The 27,618-nt window shown below is 38.4% G+C and overlaps 1 protein-coding gene across 2 annotated transcripts in view; it reads left to right on the top strand.

Annotated features, from left to right (window-relative positions):
- DIS3L2 (DIS3 like 3'-5' exoribonuclease 2) overlaps positions 1 to 27,618 on the top strand; it is a 301,104-nt gene that overhangs the window by 140,668 nt on the left and 132,818 nt on the right. For both annotated transcript variants that reach the window (XM_033112550.1, XM_033112549.1), the window contains one exon: positions 1,686 to 1,859. In XM_033112550.1, coding sequence (XP_032968441.1) covers positions 1,686 to 1,859 — 174 coding nt within the window. The remainder of the gene's footprint in view (positions 1 to 1,685; positions 1,860 to 27,618) is intronic.

Genomic DNA, 27,618 nt, shown 5'->3' with positions numbered 1-27,618 from the left:
ATTGATTCTTGTTTCTTTATTATTTTCTTCCTTCCACTTACCTGGGATCTAATTTTTTTTCTTTTTTCAGTTTTTTAAGGTGGAACCTAAGGTCGTTGATTTGACACATTTCTTATTTTCTAATATAAGCATTTAATGCTGTAAATTTCCTTCAAAGCACTGCTTTAGCTGCTTCTCACAAATATTGATATGTTTCATTCAGTTCAAAATATTTTCTAATTCTCTTTTTATTTCTTCTTTAACTCCTGGTTGTTTAATTTCCAGATATTTGTGGATCTTCCAGATAACTTTCTGTTATTTTTTTCCCTTGTATTTTTGTTGTGTTTGGCTTTTTGATGTGCTTTCTGGGAGATCACCACCTGAGTTTGAGGAAAAGACACTGGTCTGAGCCCACATTGTGTGTGAGTAGCCCTCAGACTACCTGGAGCCCACTGGTTAACCCACAGGCTGCTAGATAGCTCCTAGGGCCGGTGGGCAGGTATATGTATCAACTGTGGGCTCACTCTCTTGGCTGGTGTGTGAGAAATGGGGCCAGCCCTGCTGCCACCATTGCCGTGTTCCAGTAGCAAGACTGAAAATAGGAATTTGTTAAAAGTCTGCATAGGAGGCAGCCACAACCCCCACCCTCTCCACCACTGTGCACCTAGGAACTCTGGCAGCCAGCCATCTACCCTTATGTAGAAACAAAATCCTCTTCAAAGAAGTTGAATGGCCCCAGAGAAGTCCCTGATGCTAGATCTAAACTCCTTGCCGGAAGAACTGAGGGTGGATTCCTGGATCACCATGGTGGACAAGTAGACTTAGACAACAGAAGAGGTGGCCATCTTTGGTCTCCCAAACACCTACTACAAAGGTAGCTGCTTGACACATCACATTTCCTATTGGTGTTCTATATTCAATACATAACTTTCAACTTGTGGTCTGTATGTGGTATGTCAGTACTTACAAGAATGGAGAGCTGTCAATTTTGATACATGTATAGATGTCCCACAGATAAAGAGTGAGATCTGCCTTCTAAAAAGTGGAACCCTACTCATAATGGCAGGAGTATCCTGTTAAACGCAATCTTAATTTTAATGGACCGGTACCCTAAAATGTAAATAGTAGTATACTGGGTGATTGGGTTACAGATAATTTTCTTCTCGGTGCATTTCTGTACTTTCTAACAGTGAACACATATTACTTTGGTGTTCACATAAAATATTTTAAAATATTAAGGTAAAAATGTATAGAATTAGGAAGTAAATATAAACATTGGATGTAATCTAGTGAGCATGACTTTAGGTATATATAGGCTCTGTGAAACTGATGATTTAACAGAAAACTGGGTTGATCAGAATTGTCTCTAAAGATGTGAGTAAGAGAAAGAATTGATAAAAGGTTTTAACTATCAATTTGACTTTTCCATGAAAAACAATTGTAGGCGTCCTAAGGACAGCTTTCTGGCCCCCACTCCCCAGGTCAGAATTCCTGAAGAAAGGTAAAATTGCAACATAGTCCTAGACTGAACAGGACAAGAGTGGCGTCTCTTCTGCTTGGCCCCCTTCACTGGTCATGGCGTTCCTGCTGGAGGAAGGCCAGGAGGTTTTCAAGCCTTTCCTATGGGCCTCAGTTTGTGAAAGGAAATGGGTACTTGTCTTCTATTTATTCCCTAACACAGTTGGTCCTCTCTGTCCTGTCCACAGGCAGCTGGCTAAGAGTCTTGGGCAGGCTGGTGAAATTGAGCCTGAAACAGAAGGAATACTAACAGAGTATGGTGTGGATTTCTCGGACTTCTCTTCAGAAGTTCTAGAATGTCTTCCTCAAGGCTTGCCCTGGACAATACCACCAGAGGAATTCAGCAAGAGAAGAGATTTAAGGTAAATACCTACAATTCTTTAAAAACGTGTTTTTACCTTCCTGTTTCCTGACTTAACTTTCCTAGGAGCTGACCTCCAATGTTGTCATCTTTCCATCAACATTCAAGTTCAGTTAAGTGCTTTGTGTACCACAGGTCCGCAAATTATGGCCCGCCAGCTAAATCCAGGCCGTGTACAGACTATTGAGTTAAGAACGGTTTGATATTTTTAAATGGTTGAAAAAAATCAAAGCAAGAATAATCTTTCATGAAAATTACATGAAATTCAAATTTCAGCATCCATAAAGTTGCCCAGGAACACTGCCATGCTTATTCAGTTATATTATGGTCTGTGGGTGTATTTTTACACTATAACAGCAGAGTTGAATAGTTGCAACAGAGACCGTAAGGCCTACAAAACCTAAGATATTTGCTCTCTGGCCCTTTATGCAAAAAGTGCGCTGACCCGTGCTCTAGACCATCCTAATTTCAAAAGGTACAGTTGTCCCCTCTTTTTCTTATTGCTGTGCCCCATAGGTCTGGTTGAATAAAGACAGTGTTATCTGGTTAGAAGTGTCTTCCTTTAAATGGGCCTCTTTAGGCACAGAGCAAAGGATTCAAGACTTCTGTGCTTGGAGCTTCATTTTAAAGCTTTACTTTTAGGTCTGGAATTTGTTGGAAAGTACTTTTGTGGTATTTTTATAACAACATCTTCTTTGAAGATGTTTCTTCATTGTGGGATGTTAGTTCTTTTCTGATATTTCTCTTCAGAATTTGGTTTCAGTACTGGCATTCATTTTGGATGCCACATGGAGATATTTAGAACTGAGAAACTTTTCATACAACCCACGGAGGCTGTGGAAGGTTTTTTGCTAAGGTCATCCCGTGTCAGAGTCTTTTCCACCACTCGCTCACTTCATGCAGCTGAACTTACGATGCCTTCGGCTCTTGGTGCCCGTTGCTCCACCTAGTTTGAGAATCCTTTGTTTCCTGTTGCTATTGTATCTTTCAGGAATTTGCTGCCTTTTTTTCTTTTCTTGCTGAGGGTAGGCAAGGGAAAGGCGATACCAGTTAGTCCCCTTTCCTCTTTGTTTGTAGCTCTGGTGGAGCACACATATATCTGAAGTCACTTGATTCAAGTTGCCATCCTGGCTTTTGGTAGTCACCACTGTTCTTAGAACTCGCGCTGGTCAGTTACCTCGTCAGAGCATTTGAGCTCTTGGGCCCAAAACCTTACTCTTTCTGAACCTTCATTTTTCTCATATGCAAATTGAGGGGCTTGATTGCTGAGATTTTTCCCTAAATCTAGGAATCTATAAACAAATTTAATGAGAAAAGGTCAGAATGAATGGCTGAACTTTATTGTTTGAAGGACAAGTTAGTATAGCTGTTCCACAGTAGCTGTCAACATTTTAAATGTACCCACCCTTTTACCCCCAAACTCTACTTCCAAGAATCCATCCTACTCAAAGAAGTGTACAGGGATATATGTATACACAAGTGTTTGTTACTGCTTTATTGTAAAAGTGACACTGTCAATGTCGCATCAATCAAGGAATGGTTAAATAACCTATGTCACATTAATAAGATAGCAGTCCGTACAGCTGCGAAAAAGGAGCTAGATCCATGTGGACTGGCCTAAAACAATGGCCATTATATATTGCAAAGTAAAAGAAGCAAGTTTCGGAATGATATGAATATGAGCCTGTTTTTTATATAGTCAAATAATATAAAAACTATGTAAATGTATAGACACACATACACATATATGTACACATAAAAGTATATAGGCATAGAAAAAAGTCTTCAAGGAAATCCAGACCTGTGGTGATTGACAGTGGTTACCATGCGTGGACTTGGCGGAGTAGTAGGAGGTAGGGAGGTGACATTTTACTTTTCATTTTATAAATTGCTCTGTTATTCAAATTATTTGAAAAATAACTTCAATAACTTTTACAAATTATAAATGGGACTATGAGAAAAGAACGGTGCTCAGTCATTTCTAGTCTCCCTCCTGGCCTGCAGGTAAATAATAAGGCACGTCAGCAGTCACGGAGCCCAGTGTTGTGCTCAGTTCCCCTCATGGCTCCACCTTGTCATTTCTTTGGCCCCCGTTGCCTTCTGGGTTAGACCACAGACCAGGATGCCTGCTCTGCAGAAGGCCTCTGTTAAAATACACCTATATGTCCTGCAAAGGGACCCAAAGATGTGGGGTGCTCTCTGCTATTAGCATAGTAACAGGAATTTTTTTTTGTAATCACGTTAACCTCCAACATCTTCTCCCTGCCTATTATCTCTAAGATTATGGTTCTACAATTCAGATTTTTTTTTTTAACTCCTTTGGCTTAAAATCTTTCGACTGCTTCCTGATGCTCTAAAGTAGTAATCTCTAAACTTTGTTGACCATGCCTTCCCAATAATGCATGTGTCTTTATTTTAAAATTACAAGCGTATTTAACTACTTTACTGATTTATTGTGTACAGTGTAAATTTACATAAAAGTGGAAAAATGAGGATGAAATCAATTTTTAAATACTTTCATATTTTTTTAAAAAACGGTATAGAAAACTTCATATTAGTAATTTCACTTTTGGTGAAAGAAATGTGATTGAACATTCTTTTTTTAAATTTTACTTTAACAACTTATGGGAATGCAAAAGTCTGAATATAGGTTCTGTAAATTTGATACTTAGTTTTGCTTTTAATGGTTATAATAATTGAAAAAGATACCTATATCTTGGAAAAAAGTGAGCTGAACTTACTAAATCATAATACTCATTTTTAATCCTATTCACCGATTATATTCAGATTCATTTTGCAGTCCAGCTAATAAATTTCTATCTTTTATGATGCCAGTCAGTTCTTGTGGACTCATTGAAAGATTTTCAGATTTTTAAAAAATGGGTTCATAATCCTCAGTTATTCTTCAGTTGGCATCTTTAAAAACTAGTTAGGGGCCGGACTGGTGGCTCAGGTGGTTGGAGCTCCATGCTCCTAACTCTGAAGGCTGCTGGTTCGATTCCCACATGGGCCAGTGGCCTCTCAACCACAAGGTTGCCAGTTCAACTTCTCGAGTCTCACAAGGGATGGTGGGCTCCACCCCCTGCAACTAAGATTGAACACGGCACCTTGAGCTGAGCTGCCTCCCCGATGGCTCAGTTGGTTGGAGTGGGGGCTCTTAACCACAAGGTTTCCAGTTCGATTCCTTGCGTCCCGCAAGGGATGGTGGGCTGTGCCCCCTGCAACTAGCAACGGCAACTGGACCTGTAGCTGAACTGCGCCCTCCACAACTAAGATTGAAAGGACAACTTGACTTGGAAAAAAAAAAGTCCTGGAAGTACACACTGTTCCCCAGTAAAGTCTTGTTCCCCTTCCCCAATAAAATCTTTAAAAAAAAAACCAAAAAACAAAAAACTAGTTAGAAAATTCTGTTTAAGTGTATGGGTATGAGTACTTTTGTAGTTTATACACTGAGGTCATTTTAGGCCTCCAAATTGTATAACAATGGAAACATTTCAAAACATCCATTTTAAAAATTTTATCTTCAAAACTTGAGTTTCTTGTTTTATTTTGTTTTCAAAAAACAGTAACTTTTATTTGTCGTTAAAACGTCACCTTTACCTTGAAGGGACACATTAAGTATGTTTATTCTTGTCTATCTGCTTTGTAGCGTATGATTGACAGTCATTGTTCTGAGATCATAATGTGGCTAATTGTTTTTTTCATTTTGTATAATATGGTTAACTGTGAGTTCGTATTAGGAGCAGAAGATATGTCAACTTTGTCATTTTCCTGGTGTTGGTAGTATTCATATTATTAGTTTAGTGTTCTCTTCAATCTGTGGATCTTTGCAATAATCTTTTTTTGCAGCCACTTGACTGTTTCCTAAGGATTAGTTTAGGTAAAACGAGATAATTTCTATAAATCCATGTACGAGGCCTAGGTAAACGGGTGGCCAAAAGCTTAGGAACTCATGGGGGTGCTAGTGTCATTGTCTTTGTGTTGTCTCACCTGTACACCTCACCCCTTGAGCCAAACATCTTGTAAGGGTACCACATTAATTTATGTGGTTATGTAGTCACGGTTAGTTCTTTTTTTAATGAAACATAAACATAAAAGAGAAGTCCATAGTATGCTGAAGTGTTTGGCTCTGATTACATTTCCCTTCTTTTTGGTCTTGTGATAGATTTATTCCGTTTTTCAACTAACAAATATTTACTGAACATCAGTCATGGACAGTGAGGATTCAACAATGAACGAAAATAGATGTGGTCTCTGTTCTTGTGGAACTATCAGTCTTGTGGCAAAAGAACATGAATCAAATGTATTATATTAAGCAGTAGTCAAATAAGGACTTGTAATGGAGGAGAGAGCTATTGTAAGACTGTGAATTTCTTCTGTTCAGAGGTTCAGTGCCTTCACAGAGGTTTTATCAATATAATTTTCCCAGGAATGTCAAAGAACTAGGAGTGAGTCCGAGCACACACTCAGAAACATGTACTATGAATAAATTAATACATATTCTGTAAATTCCTAAATAAAACCTATGTCCTTTCCTCCCTTCTTCTCTCCTATGTACATTTATTTACATATGTTACTTATATATGGAAATATAATATATATGTGTATATATTATATACACCAAGTTCTAAGTTAGTCATTGGAAATCCGAAGACAGGTACAGCCGAGCCTTTGTTCTTCAGGACTTTACTGTTTCTCAGGGAGACAGATTTATACTCAGATAAATTACAGCAGAGCATGGCAAGTGCTATAATATCTGTATGAACAAACTGCCAAGGTCATTGGGGCTTGAGCTGAGATCTGAAAAACGAGCTGGTATAGAAGGGACTAGAGCGACTAAAGGAGTCTTCATTTTTGTGATAATCTGTGGCTGCAGAAGAGGTGGTATGTTCCCCAAGACTCCCAGATCCTTCTGTAACAGGACACTCAACACCTAGGGTTTTGATGGCTTCTTGACCCCCTCTGTGGGCCACCCTGCCGTGGAGCCTGCAGGATTACTCTGGCTCTAGCTATCTAAGGACTTCAATACCCGTTTAGGTTTGGTATTTGAACAATTATATTTGGAACAGAAAAGTTCCATCAATCTTTAAACCTCATAATCCAATTATGTCAGTAAAATTCCAGTTTTTTAGTCCAATGGAATTGGGGTAATATTTTGCAAACTGAAGTTGAGAGAAATAGTGTTTATTTTGAAAAGAAAAATGGTTGGTTAGCAATTTTCAAGAAGTAAGGCTGGTGTGAACTCCTAGAGGCAATCTGGCCCTTCTGATTGGAAGCACCATTTCTCTGGACCTTTGGCTCCAGTCTCTGGAGAATCCCTGCACGCATGGTCTAGGCCTGCAGCTCTCTTTTGCAGGGCATCTGAGGTTAAAAAAAAAAAAAAAAAAAAAAATAGCAACACCATACTGCAAGCCTTTGGGGATCCGAAGGAGAATATATCCAAGGAAACTGCTTAAAGGGGGTTGCACCAGAAGCCCAAGCAACCCCAAGGTTATTTCTGAGACGGGCTCCAATTATTTTTAATTTCATTCATTTTGTTTTGTTTCCTTTGTTGCTAAACTGGAATAGGAAACCAAAGCTTAAAAGTTCAGTTAAAGTGGAAAATGAAAACCTAAATGTTGGGGGGGGGAAATACCATGCTAAACTGATTTTTATATTTTTCCATGGTTAGTAATATTGTGGAAGTTTGGGTCACGTCACTTTTCAGTAAAATCATGAGCTTCATTGAAGTGGACGAGGTTTCTATAGTTTTTCACAGGAGAACTTGTGGATATCTGTTTCTTAACTATTCCCTCAATAAAAAGGAAGCCCAGTGACCTCCACCGGACCATTACAAATGTGAAACTTGGCACTTAAAATTGCTTGCTCTAAATTTTCCAATTGCTTTCTTTTTTTTTTTTTTCCATTTAATGTCGTTCTGCCAACTAGTGATTTTATTATTATAAACAGGACATTGTATTCACTTTTAAGAAGAAATATGAAGCTGGAGATAAAATTACAAACTGCAGCTTCTCAGCTGCCAAAATAGAAAACAATGAGCTAAAAATACTGAGCACAGAAAGGGTGTCGGGGTAAGAAATTTTGAAATATCTTCAAGATGGAACTGTTCCAAATAGACAGAAATTTCCTCTCACTCCAGGTAAAACCAACCTTGAAATAGCAACTTGAAAGGAGAGACATATAATACTAACCTCTTTCAGGTCAACCCTTTTGTGGGAAAGCTTTCAAACATAACTAACATTAAATGACTAATAATCTTGCTGTTTATCAGGAAGTCCAATATGATTAAATTGCCATTTAGAAAAGACTCCTCCAGTAGGGGAGTGTGGCAGCATGGAGGGAGCACTGGAAGTTTGCCGTAGTTCTCCCCAGGAGTAGGTGGACCACCTGGGCAAATCTGTTAAATTTGGGGAGTCAGAGAGAGAGCAGTTTTATCTTTTGTAAAATAGATTAGTTGACCAGGTTAGGATTTTCCACAAGTCCTTGGGGATTTTAATAGGTGTTATGGAGAAAAAGGGTTCCATGGCCAAGCATTCTTGGAAAACAGTGGGTTAATAGATTTCTAAATCAAATATTCCAAAACGTCCTCGCTCTAATGGTGTGTGACTCTGTGAGATGTCCTTTCTGAGTTATTCTGAGACATCTCATTCTTGGGTTTGAAAGAAAATGACATCCCATGGGTGACTGTCTTCCACATTTATGTGACACATAAATGCTGACTGTGCCCCACTGTGGCAGTACAAGAGATTCAAGGATTGTGCTTTAAATCTCAGCTGTTCCATTGCCAAGGGAACCCCTTCTTTCCTTACCTGGAGAGAAGCATTAAAAAAGTATTCAGCATTAAATGGGAAAGCTGTCATTGTCATTGGAAACTACTGGCAGTATTATTCCCTTCATGTAAATCCCAGCTCGCTGTTTATGAAATGACGGGAAATCCATAGGTAGTAACGAAGATTAATGGGTCCTAAAGTAGAGATACAACTGTATATTCTCAATTGTAAGTCTGTGAATAGTTATTCAACTCATAAAATTTATGTTGATAAATAGCACCACTCTTAGAGAAGACAAATATTCAAAGATCAGTAGATTTTATCTGAACAGGTGGAAAAATGCCTATTGGCAGAAAGACAATATTTGAATTTATACCCAAAAATAATTTTGTAGCATTATGGAAACATGAATTCACAAGAAAGATGACTAATTTCTATACAGTCTAAATAAAATCTGTTTGGAATTATACTGTAATGATATGAGAAGGGCTTTTCTGTATGAGTGGCCTAGGATTTGGAGTAAACTGTTAGGGTATAGGGTAGTGAAATCTCAAGGTACCAAAGTTCCTCCATTGGTTTTTATATTGAGATACCCAAATACAATAAAATTATCTCTTTATAGTGTACAGCTCAGTAGTTTCTTGTATATTCTCAAAATTGTGCACCCATCACCGCTAATTCCAGAGCATTTTCATCACTCCCGAAAGAAATCTCATACCCATTAGCAGTCGCTCCCATTCCCTCTCCCTCCTAGCTCCCAGCAATAACTAATCTACTTTCTGTCTCTATGAGTTTCCCTATTCTGGACATTTCATGTAAACAGACTCATATAATAAATGGCCTTTTCTATCTGGCTTCTTTTACTTGGTATAATGTTTTAAAGATTCATCCATATTGTAGCATATATCAGTATTTCATTCATTTTTAGGGCTGAATAGTATTCCATTGTATGGATACATCACATGTTATTTATCCATTCATTGATGGACATTTGGGTTGTTTTCGTTTTTTGACTGTTATGAATAATGCCACTGTGAACATTTGTGTACAGGTTTTTGCGTGAACATGTTTTCAGTTTTCTTGGGTATATACCTATGAGTGGATTTGCTGGGTCATGTAGTCAGTCTATGTTTAGACTGACTTTTGAGTAACTATCAAACTGTTTTCCAAAGTGGCCGCACTGTTTTTCATTTCCACCAGCAATGTATGAGGGTTCAAATTGCTCCATATCCTCACCAACACTTGTTATTGATATTTGTAATTACAGCTATTCTTATGGGTGTGAAGCAGTGTCTCGTGGTTTTGATTTGTATTTCTTTAATGACTAACGATGCTGAACAGGTTTTTGTGTGCTTATTGGCCATTTGTATGTCTTCTTTGGAGAAATGTCTATTCAAATCCTTTGTCCATTTTAAAATTGAATTGTCTTTATATTGTTGAGTTATGATTACTTTTTACATTCTCAATACCAATTCTTTATCAGATATGTAATTTGCATATATTTTCATCCATTTGTGAGTTGTCTTTTCACTTTCTTGATGCTCTTCTTTGAAGCAGAAAGATCACTAAATTTGACAAAATCTAATTAATCAATTTTTTTCTTCGGTCGCTTGTACTTTTGATGTCATAGCTAAGAAACCATTGGCTAATCCAAGATCACAAATATTTATACCTGTTTTCTTCTAAGAGTTTTATAGTTTTAGTTCTTTCATTTATGTTTATGATCCCTTGTTAATTTTTATGTATGGTGTGATGTAGAGGTGAATCTTCATTATTTTGCATGTGGGTATACAGTTGTCTCAGTACCATAGGCAAAGACTATTGTTGAAAAGATGATTCTTTCCCCCATTAAATTGTCTTGGTACCTATTTTAAAAATCAGCTGACCATAAATGAATGTGTTTATTTCTGGGTTCTCAGTTCTGTTCCATTGATCTATATGTCTTTCTTTATGCCAATACCACACTGTGTAGATTACTGTAACTTTGTAGTAAGTTTTCAAATTGGAAAGAGTGAGTCTTCCAATTTTGCTTTATTCCCCCCAAATTTTTTGACTATTCTGGGTTCTTTGCATTTCCATATTAATTTGAGGATCAGTTTGTCAATTTCTGCTAAAGAAAAAAAGGAAAGAGTTAGTATTCTGATAGGGATTGTGTTGAATCTGTAGATCAATTTGGGGAGTATTGTCATTAAATGTTCTAACCCATGAAATGGGATATCTTTCCATTTATTAGATGTTTAATTTATTTTAATGATGTTTTGTAGTATTCAGTATACAAGGCTTATGCTTCTTTTGTTAAATTTCTTCCTAAGTATCATTTTATTTTCAGTGCTATTACAAATGAAATTGTTCTCTTAATTTTATTTTCAGATTGTTCATTGCTAACAGATAGAAATAAAATTGATACTTGTGTATAATCCTTGTATCCTGCAACCTTGCAGAACTCACTTTTTTAGCTCGAATAGTTTTTTTGTGAATGCCTTAGGATTTTTTTATATTTAGATCATGTCATCTGCAAATAGAGATCATTTTACTCCTTCCTTTACGATCTGGATACCCATTTATTTCTTTTTCTTACCCAATTGCTGTGGCTAGGACCTCCAGTACAATGCTAAATTGAAGTGGCAGCAGCGGACCTCCTTGTCTTATTCTTGATCTTAGGGGGAAACCAGTCTTACAACATATATTACAATGTGGCTGTGGGGGGGTTTATGATGTCTCCTATCAGGATGAAGGCAATTACTTCTATTCCTAGTATTTTAAAGTGCTTTTCTCATGAGTTTTGCTGGCTTTTATTAAGTAGTTTATCTGTGTCTGTGTAATTTTTGTCCTTTATTAATATAGTTCATCGATTGACTTTTATATGTTGAATTAACCTTGCATTCCTGGATTAAATCCCACTTGATCATGATGTATAATCCTTTTTATATTGATGGAAATCCATCAACACTTGTTAGTGTTCTGTTGAGGATTTTTGCATCTATATTTCTAAGGGATCATGGTCTGTAATTTTATTTTGATATCTTTGTTTGGTTTTTGTTTGAGAATAATACTGGCCCCTTAGAATGAGTTTTAGAACAGTTTCTGAAGAATTGATGTTAATTGTTCTTTAAATGCTGCTTAGAATTTACCAGTGAAGTCATCTGGCCCTGTGCTTTACTTTCTGGGAAGATTTTTTTGATTAGTAATTCAATCTCTGTATTTGTTATAGGTCTATTGAACTTTTCTGTTTCTTGTTAAATTAGTTCCAGTAGTTTGTATCTTTCTATAAATTTGTCCTTTTTGTCTTGGTTATCTAATTCGTGGTTTCTCTTTCTGTGGTTTTAGTTACCCATGGTCAACTGTGGTCTGAAATATTAAATGAAAAATTCCAGAAATAAATAATCCATAAGTTTTAAATTGCACACCATTCTGAGTAACATGATGAAATCTTACACCGTCTCACCTGAATCATCCCTTCATTCAGCATATCCACGCAGTATATACTTACCTGCCCATTAGTCACTTAGGTGCCGTCTCAGTTATCAGAGCAACTGCTGTGGTATCTCAGTGCTTGTGTTCAAGTAATCCTTATTTTACTTAATGGCCCCAAATCACAAGATTAGTGATACTGGCAATTCACATATGCCCAAGAGAAGCCATAAAGTTTTTCCTTTAATTGAAAATGAAAGTTCTCAACTTAATAAGAAAAGAAACAAATTTTTACGCTGAGGTTGCTAAGATCTACGGCAATAACAAATCTTCTATTTATGAAACTGTAAAGAGGAAAAAGAAATTCGTGCTAGTTTGCTGAGAGAGAGAGAGACAGAGCCCATATTCACAGAACTTTTATTACAGTATATTGTTACAGTTATTCCATTGTATTATTAGTTATTGTCATTAATCTCTTATTGTGCCCAACTTATAAATAAAACTTTATTGTATGTATGTACAGGAAAAAACATAGAAGATATAGGGTTCAGTATTATCCACAGTTTCAGGCATCCATTGGGGGTCTGGAATGTATCCCCTGTGAATAACGGGCTACTACTGTAATTTGAGTTTCTCTCTTTGTCTTGGTCAGTCTAGCTAAAGGTTTGTCAACTTTGATCTTTTCACATAACCAGCTTTGGGTTTATTTTCTCATTTTTCTATTCTCTATTTCATTTATTTTTGCTTCATTCTTTATTATTTCTTTCCTTCTGCTTGCTTGAGTTTAGTTTCTTAAGTTAGAAGGTTACGTTATTGAGTTCAGCTCTTTCTCCTTTTTTTTTTTTAGATAGGTATTTACAACTATAACTTTATCTCCAAGCACTGCTTTAGTTGTATCCCATAAGTTTTTGTAGGTCATGTTTTTGTTTTTATTCATCTAAATTTTTTTTTCTAATTTTCTTTGTGATTTCTTCTTTGACTTATTGGTTATTTAGAAGTGTGTGAATTTCCCAAGTTTCCTTTTGTTTTTAACTTCTTTTTAAAAAATATCTAGATTTTAAAGTATTATATGTATTTCATATATTTTTCAGTTATAGTTGACTTTTTGTTTTTAATTTCTAATTTCATTCCATTTTGGTTAGAGAACATACTTTGTATGATTTTAGTCTTTTGCAATTTATTGAAACTTCTTTTATGGCTTGTTGAATGTGTCATATGCACTTACAAAGAATATGTATTCTGCTCTTGTTAGAGGGGATGTTCTATAGATATCTGTTAGATTCAGTTGGTTCATTGTCTTGTTCAAGTCTTCTGTTTCCTTGTTGATCTAATTGTTTTCTTTGTTATTGAAAGTTGAATATTGAAGTCTTCAACTATTATGTTTAAATTGTCTATTTCTCCTTTTTGGCCAGTTTTTGCTTTATTTGATGGTTCTATTTCTGGGTGCATATATAATTGTTATGTCTTATTGATGGATTGATCATATTATTATAAATTGTCCTTTATTTTTAGCAACACTTTTTAATATTGAAATCTTTTTTGCTATTAATTTACTACTACAGCTTTTTATTACTGTTTGCATAATATATCTATATTATAAAGATATACCTATATATGTTGCATTTTAGATAATATAATGTGGAAACTCTGAAAATCAGATCACCTCCCCAAGGTTTGTTGTTGTCACTGTTTTTGCTGCTGTTTGTGGCCTTCCTGAATAAATTCTGTTGAGTCTGTATCTTTGTTGTGAAAAGCCACTGAAGTTTCTGCGTGGCTATCTTAGTGGTCAGCTAATGAATGGACAGAGATTTTCTTAAGTCTAACCAATAGTCTCAGCCTTTGCTGAGGGCCTCTGTGCAAGTGTTGGGGCATACCTTCAGTGTTCAGGCACGCACTTTACAACTATGCCTTAGCCTTTACTTCCTGCCTGTGCGGAGCTTCAAGGTCAGCCAGAGGTGTGAGCTTAAGGCCTTATCTGGTTTTTCTTGGGCATGTTCACAGCCCTATGCATGTGTGTGGCTGTCTCCATCCCCAGGAATATGTCAGGCCTTTTCAAAGCCCTCTATGACATCTTATTCTCCAACTTTAACCTTTAACTTTTGTGGTTAGCTTGTTTGCCCAACTGTTATCACCACCTCAGAAATCTGCCATGTTAAATAATTGCTGCTGATTGTTTTTGACAAACACCCCTGAGGCTATAAGGCTGTTTACACTGAGCAAGGTGTGAGTCAGGTCAAATGAATGGAATGGGGATTTTCAGGGGACCGCCAGACAGGTCAAATTATGTCAGTTCTGTTTTAGTGAGCTTCTAAACCTGTGCTCCCTCCAGTGGCTGCTAGACTGCTGGTTTTCACCATATTAGAAGGCTGTTGATTTTCAAGTCTACTGCAGACCTGCGAAGAGGGACATAGGAAGAAAGCAGTAAAAACCTTACCAAAACTCACTGTTCTTATCGAGATTCAGCCATTTCTCTTGAATAAATGGACATCAGATTATTACAAGCCTTCGGTTGATTTCCAGAGTTATGAAAAGGTTGATTTTGACAAGTCTGCCAATATTATCAATGCTTATGTGGAGTGGTGGCTTTTCAGAGGTCCATGCTCTGCCAGTGCCACTAATGTAACTCTCAAGTCTCTTCACTTTTTAATGCTCAGGTTGGAAATAAAACAACTTGCAGCAGAAAGCTTTGAGAAAGAAACAAGCCTTTCATTGAAGGTAACAGAGAGAGGGAAGGGAAGATATAATTTGAAAATAAAAGCTATGAAAAGTAAATAATTGTATAGGCAAATTATTCTTAAGATTAAGAAATGTTGGGTAGCTTGACTCTCATATCAATGCAAGTGAGAAAAATGAAACAATCAACTTTATTGGTAATAGGAAAAGAGGGAAATAAATGTTAGCTATTATCCTGATCTGCATTCACCCTTCATTTTCCCCAAACCATTCTACTCTGTCAGGTTCTGCGTCTTGCCCATGCCTTGCTCTGGACTAGGAGCAATATGCCAGTGCCATTTTCCAGGGCCCACCTTAACTGTTGTGAAGCCTGTGCCATCTCACTCTGGAAGAATTAGTCATGCCCCACTGTTCTTTCTGTGGACCCTTTGTTCACACCTATAATACAACACTTGCCATGCTGTACTCTAATTTACCTGAATGTGACTCTGTCTTCCTGATGGGTAATAAAGTCCTCAAGAGCAAGGGCTAGATCTTACTTGTCTTTCTATTTCTAGAAGCTACCTTAGTACTTGGTATGTAATAGATTATGCAGAGTACTTCCCCCTTATCTGTGGAGGATGATCCACGACCCCCAGTAGATGCTTGAAACTATGGATAGTACTGAACTCTGTATATACTATGTTTTTCTATGCATACATACATACTTGTGATAAACTTTATAAATTAGACAGAGTAAGAGATTAACAATAATAACTAATAATAGTACTATTATAGCTTTATACTGGAATAAAAGTTACATGAATGTGGCTTCTCTCTGATAACCAATCTGATAACCAAGACGGCTGCCAAGTAACTAGCAGGTAGTATGTAGCATGCATACATTGGATTGGACAAAGGGATGATTCACATCCAGGTGGGACAGAGCAGGATGGCATATGATTTCATCATGCTCCTCAGAAAAGCGTGCAGTTTAAAACTTACGAATTGTTTATTTCTGGAATTTTCCATTTAATATTTTTGGACTGCACATTGACCACGGGTAACTGGAACCATGGAAAGTGAAACTGCAGATAAAAAGGGACTACTGTAGGTAAATAAATGTGTATAGGATAAAAGAAGGGAGAAAAAAAGGAAAAAGACAAAGAAGGTTATGTTTAGGAGTTCATAGAAAATGTATTTATTTAATATAACATGTTTTAAGCAAGTTCTAGGATTCATTCCTGTTTCTTTTTGATATTCCTAGGAAAATGAATACTGATAAAACACAATCTAGTGCTTTCAAAACAGTTGCTGTGTGGTGTGAAAATTAGGTAGGAAAACATCTTAAAGAATAAAATGTTAAAATTGCTATAATAAAATGTGGTATAGCTTCTGTTTCTGACAGAGTATATCCGTTCCTCCTGGGCTTTCCTTCTTACAACTAAAAACATGGACAGAACACAACAAACAAGCATAGGAAGATTCTGAAAGCTTGAAAAAAGAAGACGGACTGCCTAGGGGTCTCGGGACTTGAGGAAGAATGTGCCAGTGAGTCCCCTGGGTTTCCTGTTGCCTCCCATATGTCCTAGACAGGAATGGCCAAAAGGCCCATGAAAAAGAATCTCCAGGAGAAACCTTTCTCCTCTAGCCAAAAGACCAGGAAAAAGGTGGTCTAACAACAGAAAATCCTTTTTGGCAATACCCACCATACTCCAGCCAAATACCAATGGAGAGAACACACAGACACACACACACACACACACACACACACACACACACACACACACACACATTTCAGTGGCGCCAAGCAAGATGTTACTAGGCTACACTCCCCGCTCCCCACCCGATCCTATCCCATGAAACCCAGCAGCCGTGCTCCAGTTCCCCCCACCTGGTGGTGTCTGTGGAGCCATGCAGTGACTTAATGTTCCATCCCGTCGGCCACATGCAGATGACATGCCAATTCCCCCTTTGGGAGGTGTCAGCAGTTCTGAGTAGGGAGCTAATCTTCCATCCCCTGCAAAGCAGAAGCAAATTAAGTCACGATGAAATATCAGTAAACACCTATTAGAATGGCTGAAAACTAAAAGGAAAAAGCAAAGTGAGAGGTTCCAAGAAACACCAAATGTTGGTGAGGATGCGGATAACATGGGTCACTCAACACACTGCCGGTGGGAACGGCGTGGCCTCGGGAGACACCGGCAGTTTCTTACCAAACTGAACACATCCACCGTACAGCCTGGTAATTGCATTCCTGGGCATTTATCCCAGAGACATGAACACTTGTGGTTCACACAAAAACTTGTACACAAATTTTCATAGTAGCTTTATTCATAACAACTCCAAACTGGAAACAACCCAGCTGTCCTTCCACGGGTGAATGGTTAAGCAAACTGTGGTCCATCCATATCATGAACGATACCCAGCAGGAAAAAGGAATGGACTATTGACACACGCAGCAACTTGCATGAATCTTCAGGATAATATGCTGAGAGGGAAAAGGCCAATCTGAAAGGTTACATCCGTATGATTCTATTTACATGACATTTGAGAAATAGACAATAGATTTGTAGTTGCCATGAATTGAAGGAGGCAGGGCAGGATATGATTGTTATTAAAAGACAACTAGAGAGATCCTGGAGATGATGGTAGTTTTTGGTATGTTAATTAAGGTAGTATTTAATGAACCTACACATGATACAATTGTGTAAAACTTCATTAATACAAGTAAGAATGGGAAGTCTAAATAAGTGCATTGTATCAATGGCAATATCCTGGTTTTGATACTGTACTATATATAGTTGTTAAATTTTACCATTGGAAATTGGGTAAGAGGTAAGTAGTATCTCTCTTATTTCTTACCACTGCATGTTAATGGACAATTATCTCAAAAGGTTCAAAAGGTTTTTTAAAAGTACCAGGTGAACACAGATCAGAATGTAGTAATTAATTTTGCATGAGGAGGATTTAAAGGCAGGTTTGAACTTGGCCTTGAAAGATAAATAGGATTTCTATTTGCCTTATTATTATTTAAAAAAAAAAGAAGAAGAAAAAGCAACTAATACAGTTACTGACATCCTCTGAGAAGACCTTTCAGAAGGGGGACATGCTTGTATGGCCCTTGAACTGTATCAGTAACCTTAGGCCAAGGTGAAATTCAGGAAAATCTGATATGTGAATTAGAGGGCAAGAACAAAATGGTAGTATGGGGAAAGATGAGTGAAATCTGGACATGAAGTACCTAGGATACTAAAAGGAGATGTCCTAGAGGCAGAAAGAAAAACAGGCCTGGCACTCGGGCCATAAGTCTGGGCCGCAGTGATCTGTTTAGATGCGCATGCGTCGTAGTCAGAACCACAACTGGAGCAAATCTACCTGGTGACATGCAGTCCGAAAAGGGGAGTGGACCATGATGGACTCTAATAGAGCTCCAACATTTAAAGGGAGGAAGCCTCTTAGGAAAAGTGGGGCTAGGGCACAGAAAGGAAGCTATTAGAAGTGGTAAAGAAAAGGTGCGCTTCCCCAAGCTCTGCTGGAGTGAGGTCAGCGGGGACAGAAGTAAGTCACTGCATTTAGGCATCAAGTCCTTTTCTTTGTCTCTCGGATGTCTCACCAGTTGTTTCAGTGGAGTGAGGGGAGCCAGAGCAGATTGGAGTCCATTGGGGAGTGGAAGGGAAGTGAAACGTGGGGGCACTGAGTATAGACATCTCTATAAGGAGGTTTTGGTGCTGAGGAGGTGAGAGGGAACTTGACAGAAGCAGGTCTGAGATGTGTTGGAGAAGGCAGCCGACTTGAGCTCGCGGGCAGGCCCGGAAGGAGCCGAGCAGGGACATCCACCATTTTGGACCCCTCTTCGGAAATTGCCTTCAGAGCCTGAGGCACATTTTCAACAATGGCAAATCTTCATCTTTTCAGAGTGGCTTTGATTTTTGGAAACAGCCGAGCCAATTTGGAGCCAAGAGTGGTAAATCAGGTGGTGATCAAGCTGGATAATACAACTTCAAAAAAAAAATAAAGTATAATTATAAAGTAGTAAAACTGATTTTCTTGTGAAGCTCATGAATTGGCTTAGAAAGTAGTTCTTAAAGAATTCCAAAAACCTTTTGAGCAGTTGTGGCATTATGTGAGTAAGTGTATGGAGTTTCTTTATAACTTTCCGGGGGGTGAGAAGGGGGCGCTGATGTGCACAGAACTTCTGTCGTGTGTGAAGAAATTGGTCTTGTTGTTTTATATTTACTCTTAATGCACAAATGTAAAGTTGCTCTATAATCTTTTTGCCTGAGAGGTGACTTAGTGGAATTATACCAAAGTTTGTATATGGGAGAATCAAGAGTTTCAAATTGTGATTGTTTAAACAGTTCTCCTGTGGTCTTACAGATGTAATTAGAATTCCTAGGATAGGAGTGTTCCCACAAGCATAATAATACTTTAAATGTGTGTTCAATTATCCTTTTCTATAGTCATATTTAATCGTTTCTTTTTGAAATAGAATTACTTTGAAAATATTAAATCACTAGTATAATCTCGACTGTCTTGTCAGACCTGGGACAGCGCAGGGCACATAGTAGGCTCACTGAGTGTCCCTCTCCTGTCTTCTCTGCCGTGGGGCTTGACACACACCAGAGAACACACCAAAAGGAGTATCAGTGTCCTAGTAGTAGACCATCTCCGTTAATGTTCAGCCTAACTAACCAGGATAAAGGAATTAGCTTTGTTGTTACTGTGACACGTACACACCTACCAAATCATCATGTCATTTATCGAATGCTTCTTTTATACCTCTTTATATGGGTTATCTCATTTAATTGTTGTATACTTATGTAATACCTTATTTAACCATTAAAACAACCCTGTGAAATAGTTATTCCTATTTTACGGATGAAGTAACTGTGGCTCAGACGAGTGTAGTCACTCGCTCCAGGTCTCATGGCGGAGGTGGGTAGAGCTGGGACTTGAATTCAGGTCTGCAGTCAGGAAGCTCTTACCCACCATCCTCATGTGTCCACACCTTCTTAAACCCATGCCCTTGATAAACATTTTTAAAAGATCAATCAGAAATACCAAATCAATCAAAAACACCTCACACTTCCCCCTCCCCCATATTGAGGAAAAAAGTTAGCCTTCTTCAAATCCCTACTGGCCAAAAAATGGTGTAGCGCTGTATTTTGAGTAATTTGAATTACCAAAGCTAATCTTTTCTTAATTTTATTTTCGAAATAGAAACTTGATGTTGATATTCTGCCATGGCCTCCCTCAGCTTCCGCACCCCTCAGCCACTCACTGTGCCCCCAGGAGTGAGCGGTGTGGAAGCAGGGACTGTAACATCCTGTCATGGTTTGTTACTGAGAAAGCACAGAGAAAGCCACGACAAGTTAGCCATTCTAGGAAATTTTCCACAGCTGTTGCATTAATTAAGACTTCTTTGGTCCCAAATAACAGAAACCACTGGAGCTTGCTTAAGCAGAAGGGAATTTAAGGATCCTGTGGTGACTCCCAGAACCCAAGGGCAGGGAACCAAGCACTTGAGTGAGGCAGGAAACCCAGAAAGCCTTCTTTCTTCCTCTCTGCCTCCCCTGCCCTCTACCCGTCTGATTCCTTCCTCCCTTCACTCAGGCTAGCCTCTCGCGCTTCTCTCTCCTCCATGGGCTGGCTGCTACCTGGCAGCTGCCACAGCCCCCCTTCTCTTCTCACACACCTCCCTCCTTATCTCCCTCCCCCTTTCTCCATCCCAATTTCCAAATTCTAGGGTGAGGGTCAGTTTGTCCTGGTTCGGGAGAGGGAGCGTCAGGACAGTTAACAGTATACCACAGCTGTGTTCACTGATTATTTTTCTATCCCAGGACTTTGAACATTTTAAATGACGCTGATATCACAGGGCTGAAATGTAAGAACATGGGTTTTAGAGACAAATTTGGCTTGAATCATCACTCCCTCTGCCACTTAGCAGGTATATATTCTTGGACACGTTATGCAACTCCTCTGAGCCTTACTACCTTTACGAGTTAAAAAGGGATATACAGATATTATCTTTCTCATGAGGTTGTGGCAGAGATAAATGTAGTAACGTGTAGAATGCTTAGCACAGGGTTTGGCATACATTATGCTTGATAAGATATTGCGTCTTTCTTTCTGAGGATCATTAAGGCACTTTGCCTTACCAAAAAGATGTTTAAGTCTTATGTAGAGTAAAAATTTCAGACTACCTTCTGCCCTCAAATTCTGTTTCCCCTTACTGCCCCCTCCCTTTTTATATTTTGGTCCAGTTTTCATCCACCCTGCGTATCAGTATATTCATAACCAAAAGGACTTCAGTTCTAAACCTAGAATATTCTTTTGAGCCATGTTCTCAGGCCATGGCAGCAGGTCCCACGACATCACCTGAAGTGAATTCTGCTCGCACACATATGTTGGTGCCTCTAGTAAAGGGACTGTTAGGTGAAAACATGGCTCCACCACAGCTCCAGCCTTTTTCCAGTGGTTGGAGTTGAAGGAGTCCAATTAAAGATTAAACTCAGTAAATATTTATTATCTCTACTATTTGCAAGACCCTGAAACGGATATTGTTAAAAGTGAAAAATACGCAATTGAAACGATTCTTTCCTTCAAAGAGAATAAAGTGTAGAAGAGGCAATGATGATCTACACAGATCACTAATGCGGGATGTTCAGCAGCACCGGCTTGCTAAAGTCCCATGTTAATGCAGGTAAGTAATCTTAAGTAAGAATGGAAAAGTAGTGTGAAGCCAGATCATGGAAGATATTGAAAGCCAAGCAGAGAACTGTAGTGTCAAGATAGCTGGAAGCTAGTGAAGCTTTTTGAGAAAGGAGCATAATCTAATGCTGTGTTTTAGGAACGTCATCCTGGTTGCCAAATGCTAAAGGATCTGAAAGGCAGGAGGGGAACGGTGACCAGTCCAGTTGGGGAGAGCTGCTTCAGTAGGAAACGCGGGTAGGATTTTGGATTCAGGACCAGTTCAAGGCTCGTCAGGGCTGGGTAATGGGGATTGGGCTGAGATAGAGAGAGAGAGAGAGACGCTGGGACACTTGAACCCTGGAAGTGCAGGAAGAGGTGAAGCTGTGGACTGGGTCATCTGGGGTCTCTTGGGGCTCCTCCTCTCCCGAAAATAGGATGGGAATGGAGTAGCCTCTGCGTTTCACTCCATTCTGCAGCCAAGGGAGCACTTAAAGTAACCAGGGGTGCTGCCGTTACAGCTTGACTTGCTCTGCCCACCTCAAAGGGAGACTTTCGGGGGTGTTTTTTTGTTTGCATTTGTGTTTTTGAGAAAAGAAGCCTAGATGAAATTCAGTGCTTTATTTCGAAACCCTCTAGAGCAAACAGTAATTATTAACACGTTTTCATCTCAAAATTTATTAATATCAAAATCAGTCAGGAAGTCATTAACAGCCTGCTTTTTTTTTTTTTTTAAAACTATAGAATCAGCTCTGTGAACAATGAAACAGAATTTTGGTCCAAAGTGAATATTTAAAAGACATACAAGACTAGACTTGATTTTCCCCATTAATGAGAAGAAAGAATTCACACTTTTTTTCTGTTAAAAGTTACAAAGTTCTACTCACGTTGGCCAAAATAATAATAGAGTCCCTGATCCTCCTGAAATATAACGGAAATTTATTTTGGCATTTTTGTTGATATATTTAAGTTGTTATTATCTTCAACAGTAAATTTAATTAAAATGCTTGTATGTGTCTCTTACAAGTCTCTCACCTCACTAAACTGGGACTCCAGTAAATGTTCTCAGTATTTTACAGAACCGTGCAAGGCCTATTAAGGCCCATTCACAGTACTTCCATCCTCCTTTTAATAAAAAACAATCATTTGGGAATACATTTTCCAGGCAGTTCCCCTGCTTCCCAGGGAGAATATTTTGAGGCCTCGAGTGCCCATAGGATTAAAAGCCTTGACTGGGAAGCCCTAGAATTCTTAAAAAGCTGGGCTTTTGAAAGATTCATTGTTATGGAATCTCCTTTTGAAAGAGACCACTTTATCTTGCTCCTATAGGACAAACATAGCACTTTCTGAAAAGAAATTCTGGGTAATGGAGAGCAAATGCATGTAGGTAACCCAGTATGGGTAGTGTGTAATTTGAAGAATGATAGTTCCGTTTTTATGGTTGCCATAACAATCATACAGTTGTGCAAAACATGTGTATAGTTTTTATAGAAGGGAGCTGGCACCATTGTAATGATTCTTCTCATATCGGAACAACTGTTCTCAGATCTGAAAAATAGGGGTGGCTTAACCCCTCCCCAGTTAGCTCAGCATGTTCCCTGAGAAGGCTCTTTGGAGCTCCAGGGCTATGGAAATGCATTCACCACTTACATTTGCATTTTAGCCTGATAAATGGATTGAGAATTAAGGATGATGATCCTTTCAACAGCAGGTTCTGAATTCCTAACTTGGGAATTCAAAGGATGAGGAAAAAAATACTGTTCCTCAAATAGAAATCTAGGAGAGATGTCTAGACATAGTTAATTCCTTGACTTTGTGACTATTCTTAATCCTGCCCACTAGAATTTCAATCCATCAAATACTAGCCTTTACCCATTGTGTTTAAGTCTCTGATGAAGTTATATTAAAATTTGCTTACAATTTCTGTTTTATTTTTGCATATTAACTATGTTTTTTCTGGAAATTGCTAAGCAAATTTAAAAGTGTAGTCTATCTAAGTAAAAATGTATTATCCATGCATATTCTCTTTTGGGCTACTTTTTCCTATTTTTGTGTATCCTTTCCAAAAGAAAGTAGTTGGGACTTGACTTTCTCTGACAAACGAAGGAATACCCACTTTGAATAAACTTGAACCTGAATAAACCCTGAAGGCAGGTTTTCAGGTTGAGGGTAAAAAGTTGTCAGATTTGGACTCAGTACCTAAAAATGAAGTCATTGTCAACTTAGTCAACCACAGACAAACTTATTCTGAAAGAAGTTTTGGGTAATTATTATTTCAGCCAAAATGTTTCTGGAGTGTTTAAATCTTAAGATAAAATATGGAACTAATGGTAACTAGAAAAGATGTCAGTTCCATTGAAATAAAACTTCTCGGTCTAATTCTTTTAACACCTTCTCTTCTGAATTCCTGTCCCATTTAATCAAAGTTCTGCTTTTCTGTGATGCTCAGCACATTATTTAATCTCCCTGAACCTCAGTTTCCCCGCCCACAAAGTGAGAGTAAAGCATAATGCCATTCTTACATTCTATTTTCTCAAGAGGTGATTGCTAGGAGATACAGGGGAAAAAATGTTTTTAATGAGAGCAAGATTTCTCATATATTGAAGACTTCCAATATAGTCTGTGAAGGTTTCATACAGTGTGTAGAACTTTTTATGCTTAAACTCTTAGCACTCCATGTCTAGGGGCTTTGATATTTGATCCTTCTGTGGGAGCATTTCCTGGAAGTTGACCGCTACTTCATTTTGTCCGATTGAAAAAAAACACGTTAATTTATGTCAGTATTCTCAGAGCCTGTTTTAAAGTAACCCCAATCTGGTATTTTAAATCTAGATTATAAGAAAACCCTACTGCCAGAGGTAAAAGAAGAAAGAGAGTTGCTTCGAGAGAGCTTTGGATAGAAAGACTTTCTGGACGCGGTGGGACTTGGCGGCTCTCATTGCGTCCTTAGCCATGCAGAGCCGCATTCTGAACACCTGCGGGCCTAGGTTTAGACTTTCTTGGACAGGAAGTGAGCGTGCGGAGGCCAAGCCGTCTCTGCTCCACATGCAGACTCTCTTGGTTGGGCTGTGCCTCATAGCTCAGTACCTTCAGGTAAACGAACTTGGCGGCGTCTAGGCTTTGGCACTAGCTCATGTTTTTGCCCAAGCCTGTCTTCCCCCATATAACCATGGCGCACTTTCTCACATTCTTTAAGTCATCTTCAGATGTCATCATCATCATCTCATTGAGGCCTGCCTGACTAGACTGTCCTACTGTGCTTCCCTGAAAATAAGACCTAGCTGGACCATCAGCTCTAATGCGTCTTTTGGAACAAAAATTAATATAAGACCCAGTCTTATATTATGTTAGATAAGACCCGGTCTTATAGTAAAATAAGACCGGGTCTTATATGAATTTTTGCTCCAAAAGACGCATTAGAGCTGATGGTCCAACTAGGTCTTATTTTCGGAGAAACATGGTATTTATAATTGTAATCAGTTCTTTGAACCCTCCTTGCTCTGTTCTAATGTTTTTTTTTCTTTTTCCCCCCACAATACTTAAGTACAATACGGTTTTTTTTCTGTCTCCTCTCCCACGAGAATGTGAGTGTATAGAAATCTTTGTTCTCAGATGTGTCCCAAACACCTAGCAGATGCCCGGTAAATACTGAATGAAGGAATTCTGGCCTTCTTTCCCTGACCTCTGATACCTTCTTCACATTCATGTTCCAGTGGTTCCTACAACTTCAATTTGATGTTGACGCAAAATAAGTGAAAATTTATGAAAAGAGCTAAAATTACACATAGTTATAAACCATTTAGAACAAGAAAGGGATGGACCTATTTCTTGGGAAAAGTCATGTTTGAAGGGCTGCATGGTGAAAGAGGAAGCCAACTAATTCTTTGTGGCTACAAAGGGCTGAATTACGAAATTTCTCAGAATTGGATTTCACTTCAGAAAAATGAAGGTACTTCCTAAAAGTTAGAGCTCTCTAAAATTGAATGGCCTGCCTAATGAGGCAGTGAACTCTATCACCTCCCTGTCCCAAGTATTCAAGAGGTGGCCTGATCTGCCTGATTGATTCTGGTTTGGAGGCATTTGGGGGATAAGGGCAACCTCTAAGAAACTTCCAACTCTGACACTTCTGTGATTCCGGTCCCTGATCTGATGGGAGTGATCCCCAGGATTGACTGTTACGTGAAAAAGCAAGCTCTAAAAGAGAGTCTATAGTATTCAACTGTTTGTGTAAGAAAAAAAGAGAAAATAAGAAACAATATATTCCAAAAAGAAAAACAAGAGAAAGGATAATCCAGAAAATGACAAAAATAGTTCATCTATAGGAGATGGGTAGGAGTAAGGTAGAAGGATAGAGATGAGAATAAGACCTCTCTGAGTATACTTTAACTTGGAACCATTTACATGTTTTAAATATTCAACAATAAAATTAAATCAAATCAAAAAGGAGGTAAAAACAAAATCTCTAAAATTGACATAAAACAAAAACAAATGGTCCTAATGTTTGTCAAATGTATTAGCATCACCTTATACAGAAAAAATAATTCAAGTAAGTTTTGGACGCTATACATTTGACCCTTCTGTATGTATACCCTTAGTGACTATATTCTAAGGATGAAACGCCAAAGAAGTCTGAAACGTAATAGGTTCTTTGTTGCTAGTGTATTGGGATTATAATTCTGAAACTATTTTGAATATTGAGATTATTGGGAGCTGAGGTTGTCACTGGGAGTATGAAAATGTAAATACGAATGGGAGAAGATGAAGTATTAGAGATTTCAGTTGGAGGTGTCAGTGTGAACTCATGATTTTTAAACAGCGTGTTGGGCTGAACCACATGAAATTGCCAGTGTTTAGGCCACAAGTAGTCAAATATTAGCAATTCCGTGTGATTTAATCCAGCATTTTCTAATTTTGCTCAATAAAAGACATTGTGCTTCTGTAGAAGAATGCCCTTATTCTTAGAAAACGCATGCTAAAGTACGGAGGGGAAAGTATCATGATCACTCCAACAGAATTTTAAGAGGGACAGAGGAAGAAGAAAGATAAAGCAAATACGGCAAAGTGTTGACATTTGATAAATCTTGATGAGAAGTATATAGAGATACATTTTACTATTCTTTCAGATTTTTTAAAAGTTTGACATTATTCAGAATGAAAATCGAGGGGAAGAAAGTTAATTTTACCGTATTCTCTGATTTTAAACCATGGCTTTCCTGGCTCGTGCCGTACAGTACCAGGCAGTCTTGTCCTGTGGCCTCTGCTCCAGAGTGACATTTTTTGAAGTATAAAGAGAGAGTTTCAGTGAGTGACTGAGTAAATGAAAGTGTTAACACAGGAGGTCATTTCATTTGGTTGATTCAGTCTTATCACTCTCCTTTAGAAAGTAATCACTTGGTCTAGAAATTTGCTAAAGCTTGAGGTAGACCTTCTGTGGACCCTAGATGAAAACCCCCTGGTCAGGTAAAAATAACCTGCCCAGAGCATTACATCATTTCTTTCTGCTCACTCCGTGGCCTCATATGTGTCACTTCACCACTGTTGGGGGCGGGGGGAAGGGACAGATGGACCAAGGTCTCTTTCTGCTTTAAATAGACTTAAGTCTCTTCTGTTCTGAAAAATGTGTGATTTGTGTCAGACTTGTTGGCATGTGCTATGGCAGTAGAACTGAGTGAAAGAGTGTTAACATATCCACAGCTGTCATCGGAAGAAATAAAAGGTCCAGCCCCATTGCACCAAGGGGTCAGACCTAGGTTTGAATGATGATCCCTCTTCCCGTAAGAGGAGAGGCTGGCCCGGCCCTGAGGAAGGTTAAGGTGAAATGGCAGTGCAGATGAATCCAACATCTGACTTGCCTGGACCATGCAGCTCCCATCTGGCCGGGCTGTGCACATGGCACCCCTTAGGGACACATTACCCTGGATGGAGCACGCCAGCTACTTAGCTGTTTTTCCTGTTACAGTTTACATAAAATTTTCTGGTTTCTTTATAAACTCTGATACCATCTAATAAAGTATTTGAGTAAAAAGTTTTATTCTTTATCCTCTTAAGGTTATTTCTTAAAATTTTCCATTCCTTTTCACCCATTCACCATCATTGACCCAGATCCTCGCACTAGAATTGCCTGCTAGCGAGGAGACAAACCCAGAGTCACGGACAGAGGAGACCTCGATAAATTTTGTTCGTCCAGAAATGGTCCCTGAACCGCAGTGTGTAAAACACTGTTTTATGAGAAAT

The sequence above is a fragment of the Rhinolophus ferrumequinum genome, chromosome 8, assembly GCF_004115265.2.
Source record: "Rhinolophus ferrumequinum isolate MPI-CBG mRhiFer1 chromosome 8, mRhiFer1_v1.p, whole genome shotgun sequence".
In the NCBI taxonomy this organism is placed as follows: Eukaryota; Metazoa; Chordata; class Mammalia; order Chiroptera; family Rhinolophidae; genus Rhinolophus; species Rhinolophus ferrumequinum.
This window is presented reverse-complemented; position numbering and strand designations above follow the sequence as displayed.